Genomic DNA, 21096 nt, shown 5'->3' on the forward strand with positions numbered 1-21096 from the left:
CGAACGCAATGATTCCTGAGGGAGGTTTCGATGTGAGTGAGGTTTATCTTGTCGCAGGTTTCTCTGTGTCGTTGAAGGAGCCTGAGCACACTGCCGCCACAGTTGGCTGCGCGGCTCGGCGAGCGCCGAACATGCTTTAGATTTACCGGAACTATGGGAACTATGGGTACGTTAGTTCTTATGCAATTCATGAACACACATTACTTTATTGGTACTTTTATGGCCAAGCGCATTGTGATCGTAAGTGAGACGATAATGATGTCCACACAGCACGGAACAGTAATATAATGCGAGTTGTCGTTAAAACAAGCTCTACAAAACCACAAACTGATGACAGTTATAAATAAAATGAGAAACAACTAACATACGCCGATACTATGCGATTCTAATTGATACTAGACGGTACCTACACCACGGACGGGTCTATATTCACTCACAGTGTGTTGGTGCAGACTTCGGAGAACTAACGAGACAAAATGTCACAGGCCATTCCAGGGCCACATCAAACAGCCAAAATTGAAACAAATACGACTAAGGAAATACACAACTTCGCCTTCCGCAGCGAAGAATCTGTCGAATTGTTCTTGTGGTTCTTACGCTTATGTAAAATAAATAATGACTTTGTAAAAGTGTTATTTACTGCAATCTTGGAGATAAGAGTCACGGGCCCGCCGCGTGGTCCGAGCCGTGAGTAGCCCCGCGGGTCCCGGCAGCCGGCGACACAGGCCGCGCCAGCCCAGGCGCGCGACCTCTACTACACACATTCTTCATACTTATTCCTTTGTTTTATAAGTTTTCGTCTTATCAGAAAAAACACGGCACGTGCCCCGCTACAAAATCAACGGAGCAGCACTACTTACTGGCTACTGTATACTTTAATAAAAACCACGTAGGGACGTGTGTGCGTACATACACACGTACAGTAATAAAGTTGCTTTGTTAAAATATTATAGAGTTATTGTGAACAAGAGATCTATGCACGTGTCGGACACATGACAATACGAATAAAGCGAGTACAATACATTATGGTACGGCGCGGTTGGTCCGGTACACGCTGTGTGGGGCTGATCTTTGCGTGTGGGGATGCGCACTCTCTCTCGTTCCCGCGGTGCATGTATACACCCCCTGCACCCTCTGCACCCTCTGCGACCCGCTCTTAGGTACAAATACAAACACTATGCTTAGCCGCACAATATACGACCGTAACTGTCCGACTAGTTACCGGTTCGCGCTGAAAATGCACACATCATCGGAGTGATAACTGGTTCTTCATCTTCTGCTGGGGCCCGCGGATGAAAAAGATCAATAAAATTTTCGAACTGTTACGACGGATAATACGCGACCTGTTTCAATATATACATATAATAAAAATGTACAAAACGAACGATTCTTTACGCACGACACACGATGCACACACAGACGGAGACCCGTTACACGCGCCTATATAGTTGTGCACGACGCTCACAGGCGCGGGGTCGCCGTGTCGCGTCGTCAATACGTTACGTGACACACGCTCTACTGAACGAGCAACCTTAGTCTTGCTTCAGTGCAACTAAAATATTACATCTATTTGTGGTTAGGGAACTTTTTAGTAATATACATCATTTCGAAATATGTAGGTATATCTATATACCTATGTATAACAAAATAATGAATTTACTTGAAACTGTCCAATAATAACGCGTTTATGTTTATATTTATGTTTATACTGATTGATCCTGAGCAGTACTGAGCACCTATTGATAATACGTAATACATAATAAAACGCAGTTAAAATGAAATTCCCGAGTGCATTATATTTGAGAATCTCATATTATTATTATTATTGTACGACCACCTAGTATTGATTGATCAGAGTTTTCAGAAGCTAGCAGTAGGTATGTAGTTAGGGACATGTCTTGTAACATATTGGTTGGTGGGAGTCCCACAGCGACACACACACACAGGGTACAACGACTGCTGATAAGAGACGAGGACGCGACCACGTGACCGACGCGAGCGCCGAAACCACGAGCACACACACACACCGACGCACGACTCTGCGTGACCACTGTGTATGTACGTTGTAGGTCTGCAAAACGCCATCTAATGTTATTGTTGTTATCGCATTCAATTGATATTTTTCCGTTAACGAGCAGACAAGCTCGCGACCAACGTGACATTAAGCGGTCTCCGTACGCCGCCGGCCCGACGCGACGCCCAGAACGACGCACTCTCTCGAGATCACGTTGTTTTACTGAGCAATAGAAGAAGGGAAGGAAGCACAGCCCCGCGGACTGCAGAGTGGGCGGCGGCGACATCTAGTTCTTTTAATTTTTATCCATCCTAGCTATGCTGATAGCCTTGAGAAGCTATATCAGCGTTACCCTAGCGTAGTTGCTAACACTGGCCCTAGCAAGAGCCGCGCTTCGCAGAATCTACCACTGGATGGGAATTGCGACCCACTGAGAAATTCCGGTGAGAAACTCAGTGGGCTGTGTCTGTGGGTTAATTTACTCGTCGAGTCCTTCGTCATAAGTGACGGGTTCGGCGAGGACGGTGACCGGTGCTTGAGGTACCTAAAAGCACCGTTGATGGATTGGGAGGATCCGTAATGACATGACTTCTAGTCCATACACGACATGAAGTCCTTGATCGCAGCACAAGCTACGAGGGAGCGCGGCGCGGGCTGAGGGCCAGCGGAGTCCTATGCGAGCGCCAGCCTCCAGCGCAGCTACACGTAGCGCCGCGCTGGGTTCGCAAGGGGGCCAGTGCCGTGTGCGCGACAAAAGTCAACTACTGTTTGCACTCATCGCAAAGGGATTGGTCTCTTCCAACGCTTACAAAGCGTCCGTCGTTGGGCGGGCGGGCCCGGAATCAGCGCGTACGTTGTCCTCTGTCGTTAGCGTTTCTGATACTTATTATAATATTATAGAACACTCTGTACATTGTTTGTCGTGTGGCCTCGATATACACTCCAGATGCAGCTTGGCCAGTTGCTTATATAAATGTACACATAATATATTATACAACAATACCGGCTGTACTATGTGTAACACCCGTTGATCTGCTGATCCCAACTTTTTATTTATTGCTTAGATGGGTGGACGAGCTCACAGCCCACCTGGTGTTAAGTGGTTACTGGAGCCCACAAACATCTACAACGAAAATGCGCCACCCACCTTGAGATATAAGTTCTAAGATCTCAGTATAGTTACAACGTCTGCCCCACCCTCCAATACGAAACGCATTACTGCTTCACGGTAGAAGTAGGCGGGAAGTGGTACCTACCTGTGCGGAATCACAGGACATCATGCCACCCGTAATAACGCAAATTATAGTTCTGCGGGTTTGATTTTAATTAACTTAACACCAGGTGGGCTGTTAGCTCGTCCACCCATTTAAGCAATATTTTTTTTTAAATAATAATAATATTTTATTATTGATTAAGCACATTGGTTGAAGCTAGTCCGGTACTCCGCCACCGGTGCTAAGTTGCCTGCATGTTGCCATAAATCGTTACTGTATTGTATTGACGTACCTACACACATAGATACAAGAATTGTACAAAATTTAATGCCGAGCCGGAAAGGGAGCACGAACGCATCAATCACAATAAACCAACAAACATAACACACCCAATAAGTACAAGAAGATGAAAACAAGTCGACCGAGTCCGCGCGGGTGGGTACCACCACCCTGTCTATTTCAGCCGTGAAGCAGTAATGCGTTTCGGTTTGAAGGGTGGGGCAGCCGTTGTAACTTACTTGAGACCTTAGAACTTATATCTCAAGGTGGGTGGCGCATTTACGCTGTGAATGTCTATGGGCTCCAGTAACCACTTAACACCAGGTGGTCCGTGAGCTCGTCCACCCATCTAAGCAATAAATAAATAAATAAAACTTGAAAATGTACAAGTCTTCATAAAAATCTACTTTTTTTTTGTTTATATTTATTTTATTGAATTTTGAATATTATGGTATTCCTGTTTGAGACGGAAGCTAAATTAATCAAATATTGTTGACACACACTCATGCGCGCTCACACACGCTCACGCACACTCGCACTCCGCGATGAAGTCTGAGGTGGAGTTGTTAATGTTATTCTGAGCGGTTCGCACTCAGCGTGCGGTGTGGTTAACCTACACGAAGAATATAAATAGTATATAATAGGGAAGTCAACAGTTCTTGTGCAATAATACAAAGCTGAGAGCAGCATAACAATATAATAAACCTTCAGTACTTGAGTGTGTGTGTGCTTAAATATTTATATTCATTTTATCCTTATTTTAAAAATGTCTTTACATGGATTCGTGTGTGTTCCGGTTGGGATGGCGCGGGGGCCGCTGCACAAGTGAGGTTAAGTCGCAACATGAATCACGCCAATTTACTTTGTTGTGACTCTGGGCTCTGTACCACTTAAAGCCAGATCGACTGGGACTGGGACTGGGACTGTGAATACGTTCACACATCTATTTAAAAGAAGAAGAAAAAAAGCGTGGGGCAGAAACAAAGATAATGGAGTGTTTTTTTGTCTTTTTTTTTATATTCGAGTGTTTGTTGATTTATAGTCTTGTTTGATTGCGCATCACGAAAAAAACTGAATATTTTATTTCTATATTATGTCCACAGTAATCAGAATAATAATTGGATTAATTACGTAGGCAGTTAAATCTATCTAATCTAACATTTATTTGTTGAATATTTTGTTGTTTAAAAAGTTGGAGTCGTGGTGCGACCTTTTGTCCTTGATGTCGAGGTTCGTTAAGGTTTCAACCGAACACTGTCTTTTATTCCAACATTAAGTTAATCCTTATAATGAGCTGTTTTAGGCTACAAGAGACTTAAACCTTACATTATAGTTTTGGTAATGTTGCAACAGAGAAACGTTACGCCTACCACGTAGGTACTACGTCAGCTGCTGAACCGACCCTCGCCATGAGTGAGGTGCCTGCCTATGAGCGCAATTCACATCAGGTACGGTTCATTCGTGTCCCTTGTTGTAATGTGGTAGTAAGCTTTCACAAGTAATAGTCATTAGAGTCCATTAAGATCACAACTACTTGTCTTGAGAACGAACTGCTTGACTGAACGAACACATGACTGCAGCGCGGCAGTGGCAATAGAGATGGCGACACATACCCACCCATGAGGGGTTCATATATTAGAAGATATTACTTCTTTAATATGAAAATCGTTTCAATTGTTAAATAGATCTGTATTTAATTATAAATGATCAGATTCCAATGCACCGAGCGTGTTGTGGATTAGTGTATGTATGTATGTATGTAGGTACGTACGTTCGTTTGTGTGCGGTGGTAGGTAAACACTTGCACATACATGCACCGCACAGTGCACAGTGTGCAGCGGGCGACCCGGGGCCCGGGGGTGAGGCGCGGGGCGCGGGCCGCGGGGCGGCGTGCGTCAGTTAACGAGCGAGCTCGTTAGTGACTGCGTTGATTCACCCCATCGTTTTAGCTATGTTTTGGTAGGTGTACTGTGCAGTGCAATAAATACAGTTCCGTATTACACACTCGCGCGAGTTTTTGTCGACTAACCTAACGATACGTAACGTGAACATAACATAGCGTGAGGCCTTAGATGACGTGCTGCGACGACCTCACGGGCGCACAGGCGGCGCACGTCAGCGCGCTGATAATTTCGAACCATGAATGAATAGGAGTTACGCGAATGTTGTCCGATAACAAGATCGGCAGATAAATATAGCGCATATATAGCGGGGTGGGTGGTGTGTGCTGATAGATGTGCGGAGAGAGATACTCACTGCTCGAGGTGGTGGTGATGGTCGTGCGAGTAGGGAGGCGGCGGCGCGTAGTGCTCGTAGTGGAGGGGCGCCGGCGGGCGGTAGTCGTCGCGGCGCTCCGGCGAGGGGCTGAGCTCGGGACTCCGGCGCAGGTAGACGCCGTCGGTGGAGGCGGCGCCCGGGGTCGGCGGCTTGAAGAGCGCGTCGTCGAGGTGCGCGTAGGGCTGCATGTCGCGCGCGTGTGCGGGCCGCAGCTCCTGGTAGCTGCGCGCCGCCGGCGACAGCCCGCCTCCGGCCCCGGGGGCGTAGCCGCACTCCGCCGCGCCTTCTGCGACACACACGCGCACCAACTCACTCACACGCGAACATTTCTCTCAACCTCAACGCAATCGACGCAATCGACGCTCACTCAGCCTTCTCAGAGACTACACTACACTACGAGTACGAGTATGTAACATCATGAAATTGAATCGTCCAAATGCGAAACGCTCCTCACCGCGGTCCACTATTATATTATTTTGTACAGTAGGTATACATACTGGTGCAGGGTTACATGTGGCGGTTCTTTGCGTCACGTTTCGTTGAGACCGTGTTATTTAGAACAAATGACTTTGCCATTCATTTTGTCATCTAATGGTAATTATCGTTATTCGTTTCAGAAAATTAGATAGAAAGTTTCCGATTGTTATCGCGGGTTCTCATTAATAGCTGTTTGTTGTAAATTAGTAGATGAAAGCAAAGCACGTTAATATTGTTTGGGCACTAATGCGTTGCGGGAGCAGAGAGGCCTAGTGACGAGTGCGTTGACGACGGCCCATTAGCGTTTACTGCCGAGGTACTTACTGCTGCACTGCGCACCGACTCCACGGCAGTCGCCGCGACAATCAGCACTCAGGAGGCTCAGACTCAGTAGGCAGCACATCAAATATTATGAAAGCCGTGCGCCTGTTACTCGGCTAAGGAGACACCTCATCAACGCGTCGGCATCGCATCTGACGAACGTTACGCACCACACGTTGCCACTGACCAACTGACCAGTGAGGAGAACATATGGAGGGCCTATAACTAAACAGTTGACGAACTTTGCGATCAGAGACGGTGCCGCGTCTGATGAACTCTCTCACTGATGGTAAAAGTGCACTAACGTGCAAACGGTTGCTTACCTTTCATACAGTTGTTGTTGATCTCAGCTATGAGTGTTTCCAAGTCGATAGAGAAGGCCTTGTCCCAGGAAGAGGGCCAGGCGTCGTGCAGCATGCTGAGCACGGAGAACAAACACATGCGCTCGGGGCGAGAGTCGCGCGGTAACTAACGGACGACCCGCACCACCGGGCCGCGCCGGCGAGCCCACCCCACGACTACCCCTACGTCCCCTACACACGCACACACTGCCAGACTGCCACATGTACCTACTCACCTACTTACTTACAATCCGTACATGGGTGCATGGGTGCCGTCATCGTGTCCTACCTTTAGTACATAGACGCCGTGCGTTGCTGCGTTGCTGCGTTACTAGACTGGAACGAGCGAGCCCACGACATGTTCGCATTACAAATCACACTTGACATACCTATTTCATTTATTTACGCCTTATACAGTAGAAAATACGACTTGATATTACTTAACGCTACGAGCATATCTACCAGTATTTACGGAAACGAATCCTCCACATGATTACTATACAAATATTATGTGTATGGATGACTTATATTCGTTTGCATTGCCTTGTGCGTTACTGCAGTGCGGACGGATCCGACGCTACGCATGGGTACCATCGGAAGCATTGTGCATTGTGTTCCTTCCTCTGCATTTTGTTTAGGTACTCATTCGCTTTTTGGATATTATGATCAATATTATGAGAACGAGGAGACAGTCAGAGCAATGAGCATCGTGACCGCAAGTAGCCAGCGGTGTGTGAATGCGCGGAGAGGTGCAGCGGTCAATGAGCCCGCTCGCTGGACCGGCGGCGGCCGTCAGCTGACGACGCGGCGGTGGAGATAAGGTATCAGCACGTGCGCGCCTTATCTGATAACATCTCCCGACCTACGCTACTCTCGTCTGCGCTCTAAGCGCAACCTTATCAACGGCACTCTTACGCACACTGTGCTAATCATTCTTATCTGCCATTCTTAAGTTAGAGCCGGTCTTCTTGGTCGACCACGTTCAGCGCGAGAAGTCCGGAGTGGGCGCCGCGAGGAGCGCCGCGGGTACGAGTGACAATGAACTGACACACGCTCCAATATTATATCTAGAGGCCAGACTAATTACCCTGATAAGGTGTTGCGTGGTGCTCAGAGTGTCAAACGTGCCAGGAGTGCGAACAGTGCTCCTGGTAGACTTATATACGTCCAAATAATGGAATACTCAATGGAACGGTGACAAGCCGATCGCTCTCATAGGTTTCACTACAAACAAGTAGAGTGAAAAAACCGTCGTCGCGTCCTCGATGTTACGAGCAGCAATAAATAATTTGGACGTTTTAAGTAGGTGTCGAAGCATCCCGGTCCTTAGAATGTTTCTGTGAAGCGCGGCCGGCGGCCGTGGAGTGTTCCGCCGCGAGCCGGCCGCATGTGCACGGTCGACCTCTCCTGGAAACTATTCATTGTGTCGCGTTAGCGGTAAAACTATTATAAATCACACTAAAGCACGTGTTAAGTCGAGATGTTGGCGCGGTTTGTGCCTGAAAAAAGTGTTGTGACAGCGCGCGGGTCGGGCGCGCTAATCCTCCGCGACCTACGTAAACAAACCCGGGCGACAACTGATGCTCTGTTGCGGCCCGGGCACCATGGGGCCGGCTTTGTTTTTGCTGTCGCATTGTTTCGGCGTCGCTTTCGATTATGTCACAACTAAATAAACACTGACGTACATTATCTGTCCGATGAGGCATTCCCACTCAATCAAACCCAGGGAACCCTTCAGTGCTAAACGGATTATATTTCACTTTAGAATGTGAGAATTGTTTTTGAACAGCTTTTGAGGATGTTTGTCAAAATATTGTGCCAATTTCTGATCCCGATGTGTTCAATGAATGTCAACTAAGCCTGAACGACTGATATGACAAGTGAAAACGGTATACATAAATAAACAATATTCTCCCAAAAGGTATTTAATAAGTGTCGGTGGACAGACAAGCTCAGGGCCCACCTGTTGCTAAGTGACTCTCGGAGGCCAAACGCACCATATTTTAACATGCTATAACTAGTCAGGTCATAAGTATTGTCACACAGTAAAAACTTTTCTTTTAGAATGCTGGCCACAAAAAAGTTTATTGAATTCGAATTTCGAATTGTTCATGACAATAAAAATGTATACTTTTAGAATTTTACTCATTTTTAAATATGGAGTGGACGCTTAAAGAAGACCGTGTTGCAGTTATTGGGTTGCATCGTTGCGGTTACGCGCCAATTCAAATTTTTAACATACTGAAAAATTTGAATATAACCAAAAGATTCGTTTATCGTACCATCAAACGATACAATGAAGACTCTAGTGTAGATGACAGGTCAAGAAGTGGTCGCCCTCGGTCTGTTAGGACTCCAGCAGTGATAAAAGCTGTGAAGGCGCGAATTCAAAGAAATCCCAAACGTAAGCAGAAACTGTTGGCCCTTCAGATGGGGTTAAGCAGAACCACGGTGAAAAGGGTGTTAAATGAAGACTTAGGGCTTCGGGCATATCGAAGAAAAACAGGACATCGTTTGAATGCTCGTCTAATGGACCTGAGACTGAAGAGATGCCGCGCTTTGTTGAAGCGTACGCGGGAAAAAAATATGGGGAAATTCTTTTTTCGGATGAAAATTTTTTTATCGTAAAGGTGTACGCACACAGTAGTGAAGAAGCGAGCAACCGTATTCCGCGTGTCCAACGAGGTCATTTTCCATCCTCGCTCATGGTATGGCTGGGAGTTTCTTATTGGGGCTTAACAGAGGTACATTTTTGTGAGAAAGGTGTAAAAACGAATGCAGTTGTGTATCAAAATACAGTCCTGACGAACCTTGTGGAACCTGTTTCTCATACCATGTTCAATAACAGGCACTGGGTATTCCAACAAGATTCGGCGCCAGCTCATAGAGCGAAGAGCACACAAGACTGGCTGGCGGCGCGTGAAATCGACTTCATCCGTCACGAAGACTGGCCCTCCCCCAGTCCAGATTTGAATCCGTTAGATTACAAGATATGGCAACACTTGGAGGAAAAGGCGTGCTCAAAGTCTCATCCCAATTTGGAGTCACTCAAGACATCCTTGATTAAGGCAGCCGCCGATATTGACATGGACCTCGTTCGTGCTGCGATAGACAACTGGCCGCGCAGATTGAAGGCCTGTATTCAAAATCACGGAGGTCATTTTGAATAAACTTTAGTGTCATAAGAATCTATGTTTTGTTAAGTTCATTTTGGTATATGAATGGTTACATAATGAATAAACTTATTTCAATTATTTTACATTAAACGTGTGACAGAATTTATGACCTGACTAGGTATATAACTCAATAGAAATCTACAGAAGTTTCTTCAAATCGAAGCGCATGTAGCATGCCATACATAACAGTTGCATAGGCTCTCGTCCCGTCTTACTTATTACTACCACTCGTGAGCACCCGCTCCGGGTAGAAATACTAAATGAAATACTGCCGCTGTGGACTGATGGTGGGACGTAGCAAAAGGTGGCCGAAGTCGCGATGTCGCGTACCTGTTGTACGAAACTCTTTTATAAGTTCCCACGCAAGATGAATCAACAATTAAAATGCAACAAAAGGAATACTGAGCCGATTTGTGGTTGCCTTGAACACATCGCTAATGAGTCGTCGTGAGCCGAAGTCGCACCCCAACCCCCGCCCGCCCCGCTGCGCGCTCCCCTTTTGCATTATCCTATTTCTAGAAAGTGAACATTTCTTTGTTTTAGACAATAAGGTGTATTGAATGAATCACTACTTGTACAGTGGAAAAGTATTATCTAGTTAGGCCCTTGCATTGTTTCACTCTTACCTACCGCATCGCTGGACTATTGTTGTTTTGCAACTCTTAGTGCACTCACAATCCACTATGTACAATGTTATGTTAAATTAGTTAATTTCTAGTTGATTGAAGTGTGTCTAACATGAAATGTGTATATTGGTGTACATTGTACTCGATCAGCTTGTACCGCGCAGTGTGCGTGTGGCCTTAGGTGCGTCTCGCGTCTAATTACATACTTTAAATTTATGTTCACAGAAGGCAACATTCGGCCTAGCTGACGGTAAGTGCAACGATCTCGCAACGCGAAATACGAGTAAATGGTCATTTTACGGCTTCCGAAATATCGTAAGTACGATCGGAACCAAAAATCAGACCTGGCAGCTTCCATTTTAATAATTGACGTATTAAGACGAATTAAGAGGAAGCATTTATGCTTTTAAACGACACGCGGCCTTTAGTACTGTACCTGCTCCTGGTCTGTCCGTAGAGCTGACAGCCCACGCGGCGCGGCGCCCCGCCACAACTGACAACATACGAACTTCGATACTTCGATAATGCCACTCGCGCTTTCAAAGAGAACGAGATGTACAGCACACGCCTCGCGCCTCACAGGAATATGCGCTCATAATAAATAATTAGTTATCTGGTGTGTGTGCGTGTGTGTAGCGACGTGGCGTGTCCGTGAGTGGGTGTCCGCGGTGGTTAATCGTTAATTGGCTGCCTTTTAGTTCATTTACTTTATTTTTTTAGCAATCTAATTAATGAATATGATATATTTTGACCTTGTTTAAGACGTCTCTAGTTGTTGTTAAGTGGCAAGATGACGGAGGGTTACATTCTCACTGGGTCCGTTCAACATATGGACTTCTACAAACATTAATTAATGTTGAGAATGCGATAATAATACATTTACTGTCTTATATAAATAAATCTATTATGTACAAAAATACTAATTGGAAATTGGAAAATAGCACGAGAAAGTGAAAAGGGGGTGCCCCTTCACTGAGCTGATGCTGACCGACAACAAATAGTTCAAACAGCGCTGATCCTCGGTCACCCCCGTACCCCCGCGGAGCTTCAAGGGATGTGAGGACCCACGGAGTACCCGCGTAGCTAAATATCATTACATATCAGTAAACTATGGTGATAAACAGCCGTCGTGGCCTAAAGGATAAGACGTCCGGTGCATTCGTGTTGAGCGATGCAGCGGTGTTCGAATCCCAGGCGGGTACTAATTTTTCTAATGAAATACGTACTGAACAAATGTTCACGATTGACTTCCACGGTGAAGGAATGACATAGTGTAATAAAAATCGAACCCGCAAATATAATATATTATAATTTGCGTAATCACTGGTGGTAGGACCTCTTGGGAGTCCGCGCGGGTAGGTACCACCATCCTGCCTATTTCTGCCGTGAAGCAGTAACGCGTTTCGGCTTGAAGGATGGGGCAGCCGTTGTAAGTATACTCAGACCCTAGAACTCATATTTCAAGGTGGGTGGCCGTATTTACGTTGTAGATGTCTATGGGCTTCAGTAATCACTTAACACCAGATGAGCTATAAAAAAGTTGCGTTGTAAAGCTCGCGTTCATAGAGCAGGCACGAACACATTATTTGTAACAAAAAAGAAAAAAAATTACCTTTTAATTTCTTGGAGCCGAACCATCCCTATCCGAAACACACATACAATGAAAGCAACCCCTATATAGTCTCCAGCACAATTGGGTCGTCAAGTCTCAGTGGCGGCGGCGGTGGTGATTCACGAGCCCGGCCTGGACCCAACGTATGAATTTGGAATCTATCTTAAATCAAGTATAGTTACAACGGCTGCCTCAGCGTTGTACTATACTTCAGACCTTAGAACTTATATCTCAAAGTGAGTGGGGCATTTACGTCGTAGATGTCTATGGGCTCCAGTAACCACTTTATACCAGGTGGGCTGTGAGCTCGTCCAACCATCTAAGCAATCAACAAAAATTGAAAAAGAAAGGTTTAAACAAAATTAACTAAAAATGGATACAGTTAATGGAAAGTTACAAAACATATTACGAATCTTTTGTTTACATGTATACATGTAAGGTGTTTGTGTGTGTTTATGTGTGTGTGTGGTCTTCCAGTATATAACTATTTAATTCACACTAGACAAGAGCTTTAGTATGATTAAATATTACTTTTATTTCAATTCCACTGTTATCATTATAAATTTCCATAGAAATTTTCCTCTTGACTAACTTTTAATTAAATTTTATTTTGCCTCAGAAGGACTTTTTCTTAGTTCTATTTTTAAGAGGTAGATGTACAATTTGTTATCCTTATCTATTTTGTTATACGGACTAGCGAGGCCCGTTGATTGCACAGAGATAGCTTAGGAACAGTACATACTATGTAGTTTCTAGAAACATTTCTGAGGCACGGCAGAAAGAAGCAGTCGGCACTGTCGCCCTGCATGTACCGGGTTCTCATTATAAAACTGGCTCAAAATAATATTGTGTAACATTTTTTAATATAATTAAATCAAAATCAATAATAAATATCAACTTCAAATACACGACTAAAGACTAAAGATTTAAAAGCCAGGAATAGAAATATATCAATTCCTAAAATATTGAAAAAAAATATCCACATAGACGCGTTTCAAAACGTTTTAACTTTACTTAATCATGTTTTTCGAATACTTTATAGGATGGTAAATCTAAGTCGCCATGAACCGATGAAACGTTAAGACATATGTATACACATACTTATACTATTTGATATATACCAATGTGTACTTTTGTTCAGAACAGGATGCACTACAGTTTTGGTCGTGGGCCGTATTTCTATTAAAATATCATAGAGTTGCTATGTTATTTCCCTAGTACGACGGACCTAATGCAATCATATTTTGCGAGATATAATGTAACAGCTTGCACAGTAAAATAAATCACTAGACTAGAGTAGGTATACATTCGCTCAGCGACACGTTCCGAAAATATCTGCTCGGTACTTTTCCATGAGATGACGGAGCTAGTTGCCGCTGCTGTATCTCCTCGCTGCTCCGCGACGCGCCGGACGGCAGGCACATACTCACTGCGCCGATCGTACACTACTCAGTTCCGGCTCACAGTGCCCTTAGAACCACTGCTTCGGCAAAAGCAATCCACGCCACGGTGGGAAGTGAAGACTGCGAGGGGAAAACCTATAGGCGGAGTCTCTGAAGTCAGCCTAGATAGAGCCGCCAACTTATACCCCTGAGAGAGTCGTAGGGTAAGAATCAGCGTGGGCCGAGGAGTACTATGTTAGGACGCCCGGTGGCTCTGTTTAATCACGCTTGTAAAACTTCTGTGATAATACGTGCTCTTCTTGAGTCTCCCTCGCCGGTCCCTAAGCTAGCATATGAAATGCTCAAAACCACTTAAGGGGGACCAGGGGTCGGGCAGTAATCCCTTCTTCCTTGCCCGATCAAAGGCTGCGGGTCAAAGCGGAGAGAGAAGAGCTCACTCATGTATTTGTCATTACATGGAGTCGTGATCAAATCATAACTATTATTGGAACTGAATGTATTTTATATTGTTGTTGCGTCGGAGCCGAGAGGGCGCAGAGGGCGGAGAGAGCGGGGGACGGGGTTGAATTTAAACAAATAATGATATTAATAGTTTTAGCGCGGAGGCCGGAGGTCGCCGGTTCAGTCGTTATCAGCGCCGCGCCCCGGCCCCCGGCCCCCGCCCCCTCCCCCCGGCGCTCCACACACACGTTCGTCGGTTCGAGTACGTGCCAACCGCACCGCCATTACTTTATTACAACGAAACTGTCGCAACAACTGCAACTCGCGCTTCGTTCGCGCTCATAACATTACAAACAATCGTTCGACACGTGTCCACACATTACTTTATTACGAGTATATGTATGTATGTGATCGCGGCGTGTTATCGACGAAGCAACTTCAAGGCTGATAAAGTTGATGTGTGGATCTGATCGAGAGCGGAGGCTCGCATCGCTATCTCCCTGATGTTCAGTCCGTGGGACACGCCTCAGACGGGTTCTAGCTAGACGTGGCTCAACCGCACACAATATCATAATATTGTAATACACGCTGCTTTATTGTACATATTTCTCGAAAACCAAATAATATTTAAAATAATGTAAATTAGTTTGAAGAGATAAGAAGTCGAACCGTCGGACTCGCCCTTGACAAACTGTGCCCGGCTTTATCGCCACAACAATAGACAACAATAAGCTTCACAAGTTCTCCACACACTGTAATAGTTCTGTACACACGCGTCTCTCTTGTTTGTAATGCCAATCAATGAAACAGAAGACGATAGACTGATGACATACTGACGGCAGGAGCTGTGGGAGGTCCCTGGACATCAATTGTTTAGCATAACGGAAGCTACGTAATAATATCACGGAGCGTTCGGAAGCAAACAAACGTAGCGGAAATATAATAACCTAACTAATACTAACTGGTTGTCTTTAAGTTTATATACATACGTTCAGATATTCTTCTACGTATAACACACCATGATTCATAAAGTCTAGTTTTGTTCTCTCACATTAAAGTTAAATACAAGCTTTTCCCATTTGTCTATCGTAACTGGATTTTTATGTGTGACATGGACATCGGAAATATACAAGAATGGCTGTGATTGGAAATCCAGACTCTGTGAGATACTAGTTGAAGTCAGTAGTTGTTAGCTGCGTCCAGATGGTGCTAGATTAGATAAAATTAGCAAAGTTTCCGGCTAGAGTCGCTCCCGCGGCGGCAGAGCGCTCTCGCAGCCGCTCTGAATGCGGCGCTGTCCTTCGGACCGAATGGACGATGAGTGAGGGACATCTAAGTTGCAGGTGGTTGCTACGGTACCTGTACTGTCAGCACGTAACTGAACTGAACTAACTATTCCGGCCACGGCCACGCAACCAGTTGGAATTGGAATATTTATAGTTTGATCAATGAGGAGTTGTTACTCCGAGGCTCTCTAATGTTCCATCCACATTCTGCAGACTCACTTAATCGTCTACAAAATGGACTATTGGACAAAAAATAAGGAAATGAAACGCAAAAGGATTAGTGCTCGTCAGCATCATTAGTGTCTGCAGCATCCTGTGGAAAGGATTTCCTCATCGCGGATATTTGTAAACACTACATTTAATTCAGATGACCGCTCCTGGACTGGATATTGTTCAATGCCAAACAAGATTCAAAGAATCTCAAATTTGAAATGAACATTCTTATTACTTTGTTCAATGTGCACAAAACACCCGCCTGAATCCACTGTTGAATTACCTCTAAAGTCTAAGATTTTTTTGTTTTGATGAGTTTTAACGCGTATGCTGTGTAAACCCAATTCTTGAAATTTTTGAGTTCTTGAATATTTTTTTATTTTTGACGAAGTGTAGTTTTACTTTGACCCGTATCGTATAGATAAAGTTCAGCGAGGTGGGATATGAGGAAGTCGTTGAACCATTACGTCTCGTTGGACGGCTCGTTCGAGGAATTGTTGAAGGGCTCGCACTCTGCTGGCTGGTGACCCTTATGTCTGTATCGGAAGATCCGTTTTAGTCCGTTTTTCACAGTCATCAGAAGAATCGGCGAAATAAAGTCTTGCTTGGCGTCTCTAGCCCATGTAGCGGCCGTGTGCAATAATTACCCTAGCGCCCTCCAGTAAGCGCGAGGCCAAAATAGTGATCTGTAAGTACCGAGACCGGCGCCCACATCCTGCACCGTAGCTAAAGCCGTCTCTCGTCTTACCGTTTCTCGTCGAACCTGTCGCTTGCGACGAAAGGCTTGGCGAGTAAATTAACCCACAGACACAGCCCACTGAGTTTCTCGCTGGATCATCTAGGTGAGTCGCGTTTCCGATCCAGTGGTAGATTCTGCGAAGCACTGCTCTTACCAGGCTCATTGTTAGCAACGATAGGTTTGAGCCCTGTGAGCTTACCTACTTGTTAAGGTTACGCTGAAATGGTCTCTCAAGACCATCAGCTTGGGTAGAAAGAAAAAAATCTTACCTTAGAACCTATTTCTAGCTGAATCGATTATGATGTATCTTTTACTTTTTTTAAAGATGGTGCTTCTCTGGTTCATTTAAATATTATCAAGATCTGAGCTGTACTTTTCAAGTTATCCTTAATAATGCATATTTATGGGCTTCGACTATGCACGTCGATAATATTCTCATTTTATTTTGTTGAAGTCGGTTTTCTTTTTCGTGAACTGACTCATTTAGCGTTTTCATTTTCATTACATTAAGAATTCCGCATGAAATAAATATAGAAGAAATAATAAAGCTTGTCGGTCTGGAGCGACAAGCTCGTGCCCGCATGGCGCGGTCTGTCCGAGCCACTCACTACTGTCGTACGTTCCTTGAGACTTCTCTAAACTCAAAATAAATGTTTGTATAAATGTTTACATACAGTAAAGAGGTAAGTAACTCTTTCACGAATTAAAAAGCTGCATTTATCTCTGAAATTTAAAAACCAGAAAACCTACGGTAATTAGTAGATACATATTTTTTCGGACAAAAATTAATTTCCCAAAAAAGTATGGGGCACTCTCCGTCAGGCCAGCACAAGCGACCTCTTCAAAATAGCCGGAAGGGAACCGACGGCGCAGTGCCACCACTGCGCTGACCGTGAATACGCCCGTACGTCCCGGCCCCTGTAGGTGGCGGCCTCCCCCCGGTGAAGGTCAAGGGGCGACCCGAGGGGGTGAGGCCGCGCGGCGCGCTACCAGCACTCTAGCGCGCTGCCGTGGAGTGAATAGAGCGACCGGTCGACTGTGTATCGCATCCCGACCCGGCAGGCTGGTTCTGGTCCAGTGGGGTATTCCGGGACACCAGCGGCACCGTATGGGCGGCCCGACGGGCTGCCGTACCTAGACGGCCGACGTTTCAGAGCCTTCGATTCGCCTCGAAGGCTCCGTCGGCTGGGCGTCCTTGGGGTGAGCCGCGCCGTCTGGTTGTAGTGTTGACCGCGGTAGCCCCCCTACCTCATCCGGGTTCTGACCTCGGAGGGCATCGGACGTCGGGTGTAAGAGTGCAGGGGAGTCGTTTAGTGGGTGGGCCCTAAAATCCTTGGGCCCGCGGTCTGCTCACAACACCATGCAGATCGTTGAGTCTCACATACCCTGCGCGCCCCTTTTGCGCGGGGACCTCGTAGGAGGTTCGGCCCTCTACCTGAAAAAAAAAAAAAAGGCGACGTGACGCGGCGTGAACACGTCGAGTGTGTGCGTGTGTGTGTCGAGATAAATCGCAATATCCTCTTAGTTAACTGGTTCATTGTGTTAACTAACTTTTACATTTTCCCATTGTACAGCAGCTTTCATTAAAACAAAATTCATGCTCACAGTCGCTCAGCTGGCGATCTTCTTGTATATCTTACTCACAGGTGGGCAGAAGCTTTGGAGAGCAAGGGTGAAGCTCTCGCTGCGAGCCTGGATATCACGAAGGTCTCCGACAGGGTCTGGCATAGGGCACGAAGTTACCATCTTACGGAATCCCAGAAGGACTCTGCAAGTGGATGGCTAGTTTTTTGGATGCTGAGTGAGTGCTCTGATACCATGACCATTAACACTGGCGATCCACAAGGCTCGTCTTATCCTTTAGGCCATGACGACTTCAATGACGACGACGATGTTCTAAGGAGAGTGCTCTGAGGAATTATTCGAGGTGAATCCATCATCACGTTTTTACCATCGCACCGCCCGCCACTGGAGTATAGTTCATCCATACTACCTGGAGCCAATGCGTTCATCCACAGTGCATTTCCAGAGATCTTTTTTACCACGTACCATCCGACTTTGATATGAGCTCCCCTCCACGGTATTCCCCGAGCGCTATGACATGTCCTTCTTCAAACGAGGCTTGTGGACAGTACTTAACGGTAGGCAACGACTTGGCTCTGGCCCTGGGATTGCTGAAGTCCATCGGTGACGGTAACCACTCACCATCAGGTGTGCCGTATACTCGTCTGCCAACAAGGGCAATAAAAAATATTAAACAATATTGAGTAGCTTATAGCTCCATGTTATAGGAGCATGTGTTTCCTGATTCCTATGCCGCGGTGTAATATCTAGTCAAGTAGTAGGTACACGTCGGATTCCGTATTTTATTTCCCGTAGGTCTTCTTGACTCGAAAGCCTCTCCAACGTGTTCCCGTTCGTTCGGTCTCGACAATAGTCCTGGGTTCCTGTCGTGGTGAGCATTTTGCGAATGTGTTCAGTCGCTTCCTGAGTTGGTTTCTTGTGAGCTGGGCTGCCCGCTTGCAACATATTTGTTTCGAGAAGAGCTCTTATTTAGCTTACGAGTCCACCACGCTTCGCTCTATAATTCTTTGGCATAGAGTAAAGTAATGCTTATATGTTGCACACGCTCAGTGAGACAAACAAACATTTCGGCAGTTGCATACCTGTGTCATAGCATATGTACCTATGTCAATGACAGCAGTCGTCATGGCCTACAGGATGAGAGGTCCGGAGCATTTGTATGTAGCGATGCACCGGTGTTTGAACCCCACTGGCAGGTACCAATTTTTCTCATGAAATACGTTCTTAACAAATGTTCACGATTGACTTCCACGGTTTAACACGGAATAACATCGTGTAGTAAAAATCAATTTGCGTAAGTACTGGTGGTAGGATGTCTTGTGAGTCCGCGCGGGTAGGTAAGATAAGATGGCGACGAAGAGAGGCTTAGATGGATGCACGAGCTCACGGCTCACTTGTTATTAAGTGGTTACCGGAACCCATAGAGATCTACAACGTAAATGCTACTACCTACCTTGAGATATGAGTTCCAAAGTCTCAGTTTTACAGTACAACGACTTAAATTTCAAAAACTCAAGTGCGTCCTGAAGTCTATCGATAAGTAGTTAAAAAATGAAACGAAAAAACAACGAAACTAACAACCTGCAAACATTTTACCAATGCCACATCCATGCGAACTAGCTCCTTGTGGCGCCAATATCTACCCGCCACCGAGCGGCCGGCGGCTGGTCGAGGCGATCTGCTGTGGTAATCTACCCTGTTTATACATTTTAAGAAAATAATAATCTTTATAGTTTTTGTTAAATATATTGTCATAGCACCGCATGTTGTTACTATAAAATATTTTCATGTACTGCACGAACTGAATTAATTATAACTATTTTAATGTTCTCATTTAAGTGAATTTATGTAATTCTTTTGAGAATAAAGAATATCTTTAACCCGAAATTTGTATTCTTTATATTTATATTTTTGGCAAAAGTTTGGCAAGGCATCTTGTGAAATTAATTTGCAGCAATATTTTTCTTTTTAACTCAAAAAGTCCACCGACCATCAGTAAGCTTTTTAAATTAGTTAATATATTAGATTTAAATATCTGTTTTAACTAAATGCTATACTAACCGAGAGCTCTGATCAGAATTGGCATTATTAATATATGTACTCTAAAGCCATTAAGTAATTACGTATATTTCGTTTAATTGTTGTGGTCATTAAGAGTAGATGCCGGTGCGGCGGAGCGTAGTTCTCGTATTGAACTTTAGCCTCTAATGTACGTTCTAAGCGTTTGAACTTTAAAAGACATTGTTACTGTCAGTGCTAAGAGCTGCGAGGATGCGAGGTAGGGACGTTTATATTCCGCGGGCAGCTGTAGCGAGTGGCACCGCGGTGCGCCGACAGTGCCGACAGGGAGGTGAGAGGCGCGGGAGGCATGTGATGCCGCTATCGGCCACCGCCCTCCCCGCACGTCCACGGCCCTCCGACCCCCTTCCTCACTCGCAAACCAACGTATGCTAATAAATAGAGCGTTGTTTATACAAACACTGCTCCTACGTTCTGAGAACATTAACTTAACGAAAATGAAGTTTGTTCATAAAATTAGTAGCGTTGGTCAGCAGAACCAGAACATTAACACACATATGGCACGCGACTGTGCCGAGAGGTAAGAAGCATCTCGCAACAGAGAGATGATGAAAGTGCACCTCTCTATGTCAGTGTGTGTTAGGTCAAGTACAGAAGCAGTAAAGTTTGTAATGTCATTAACCACTAAGCAACACAAACAGAGCGAGCGACAGAGAAGTAGTTCGTTATCAGCAGGCACCGGAAGCACCGCACCCGCCCCCGCCCCGCCCCGTCCGCCGCCGGAACCCCGCACCTTGCATCAGCCTACTTACGTGCATTGGATTCCTACTGCCTCCATCGGGGCCATGTCGTGCCGCTCATTGCACTCCTGATGACATTGTTGCACTTCAACACTGACAAATTGTCTTTCGATGAGAGAAGCACTCCATCATAGGAACAACCGAAAGTAAACTTCCCGAAAGCGAATATGGAATCTTCTCAGGCGTGGATTGAAAGCGAGGAGTCGAGGGCGGGGGGAAGGGTCTGAGAGCTCATGCAGGAAGGCAGCGCCAGGTGCGCGGCCGCCGACGCACG

At 45.5% G+C, this 21096-nt stretch overlaps 1 protein-coding gene across 7 annotated transcripts in view; it reads right to left on the reverse strand.

Moving 5' to 3' along the window:
- Gata-beta (transcription factor BCFI) overlaps positions 1-21096 on the reverse strand; it is a 43788-nt gene that overhangs the window by 21511 nt on the left and 1181 nt on the right. For 3 of the 7 annotated variants that reach the window (XM_038015621.2, XM_062672345.1, XM_038015622.2), the window contains exon 2: positions 5764-6070. In XM_038015621.2, the coding sequence (XP_037871549.1) occupies positions 5764-6070 (307 nt within the window). 7 annotated transcript variants of the gene reach the window in all.

This window comes from Bombyx mori, chromosome 15, assembly GCF_030269925.1.
Source record: "Bombyx mori chromosome 15, ASM3026992v2".
Taxonomy (NCBI): domain Eukaryota; kingdom Metazoa; phylum Arthropoda; class Insecta; order Lepidoptera; family Bombycidae; genus Bombyx; species Bombyx mori.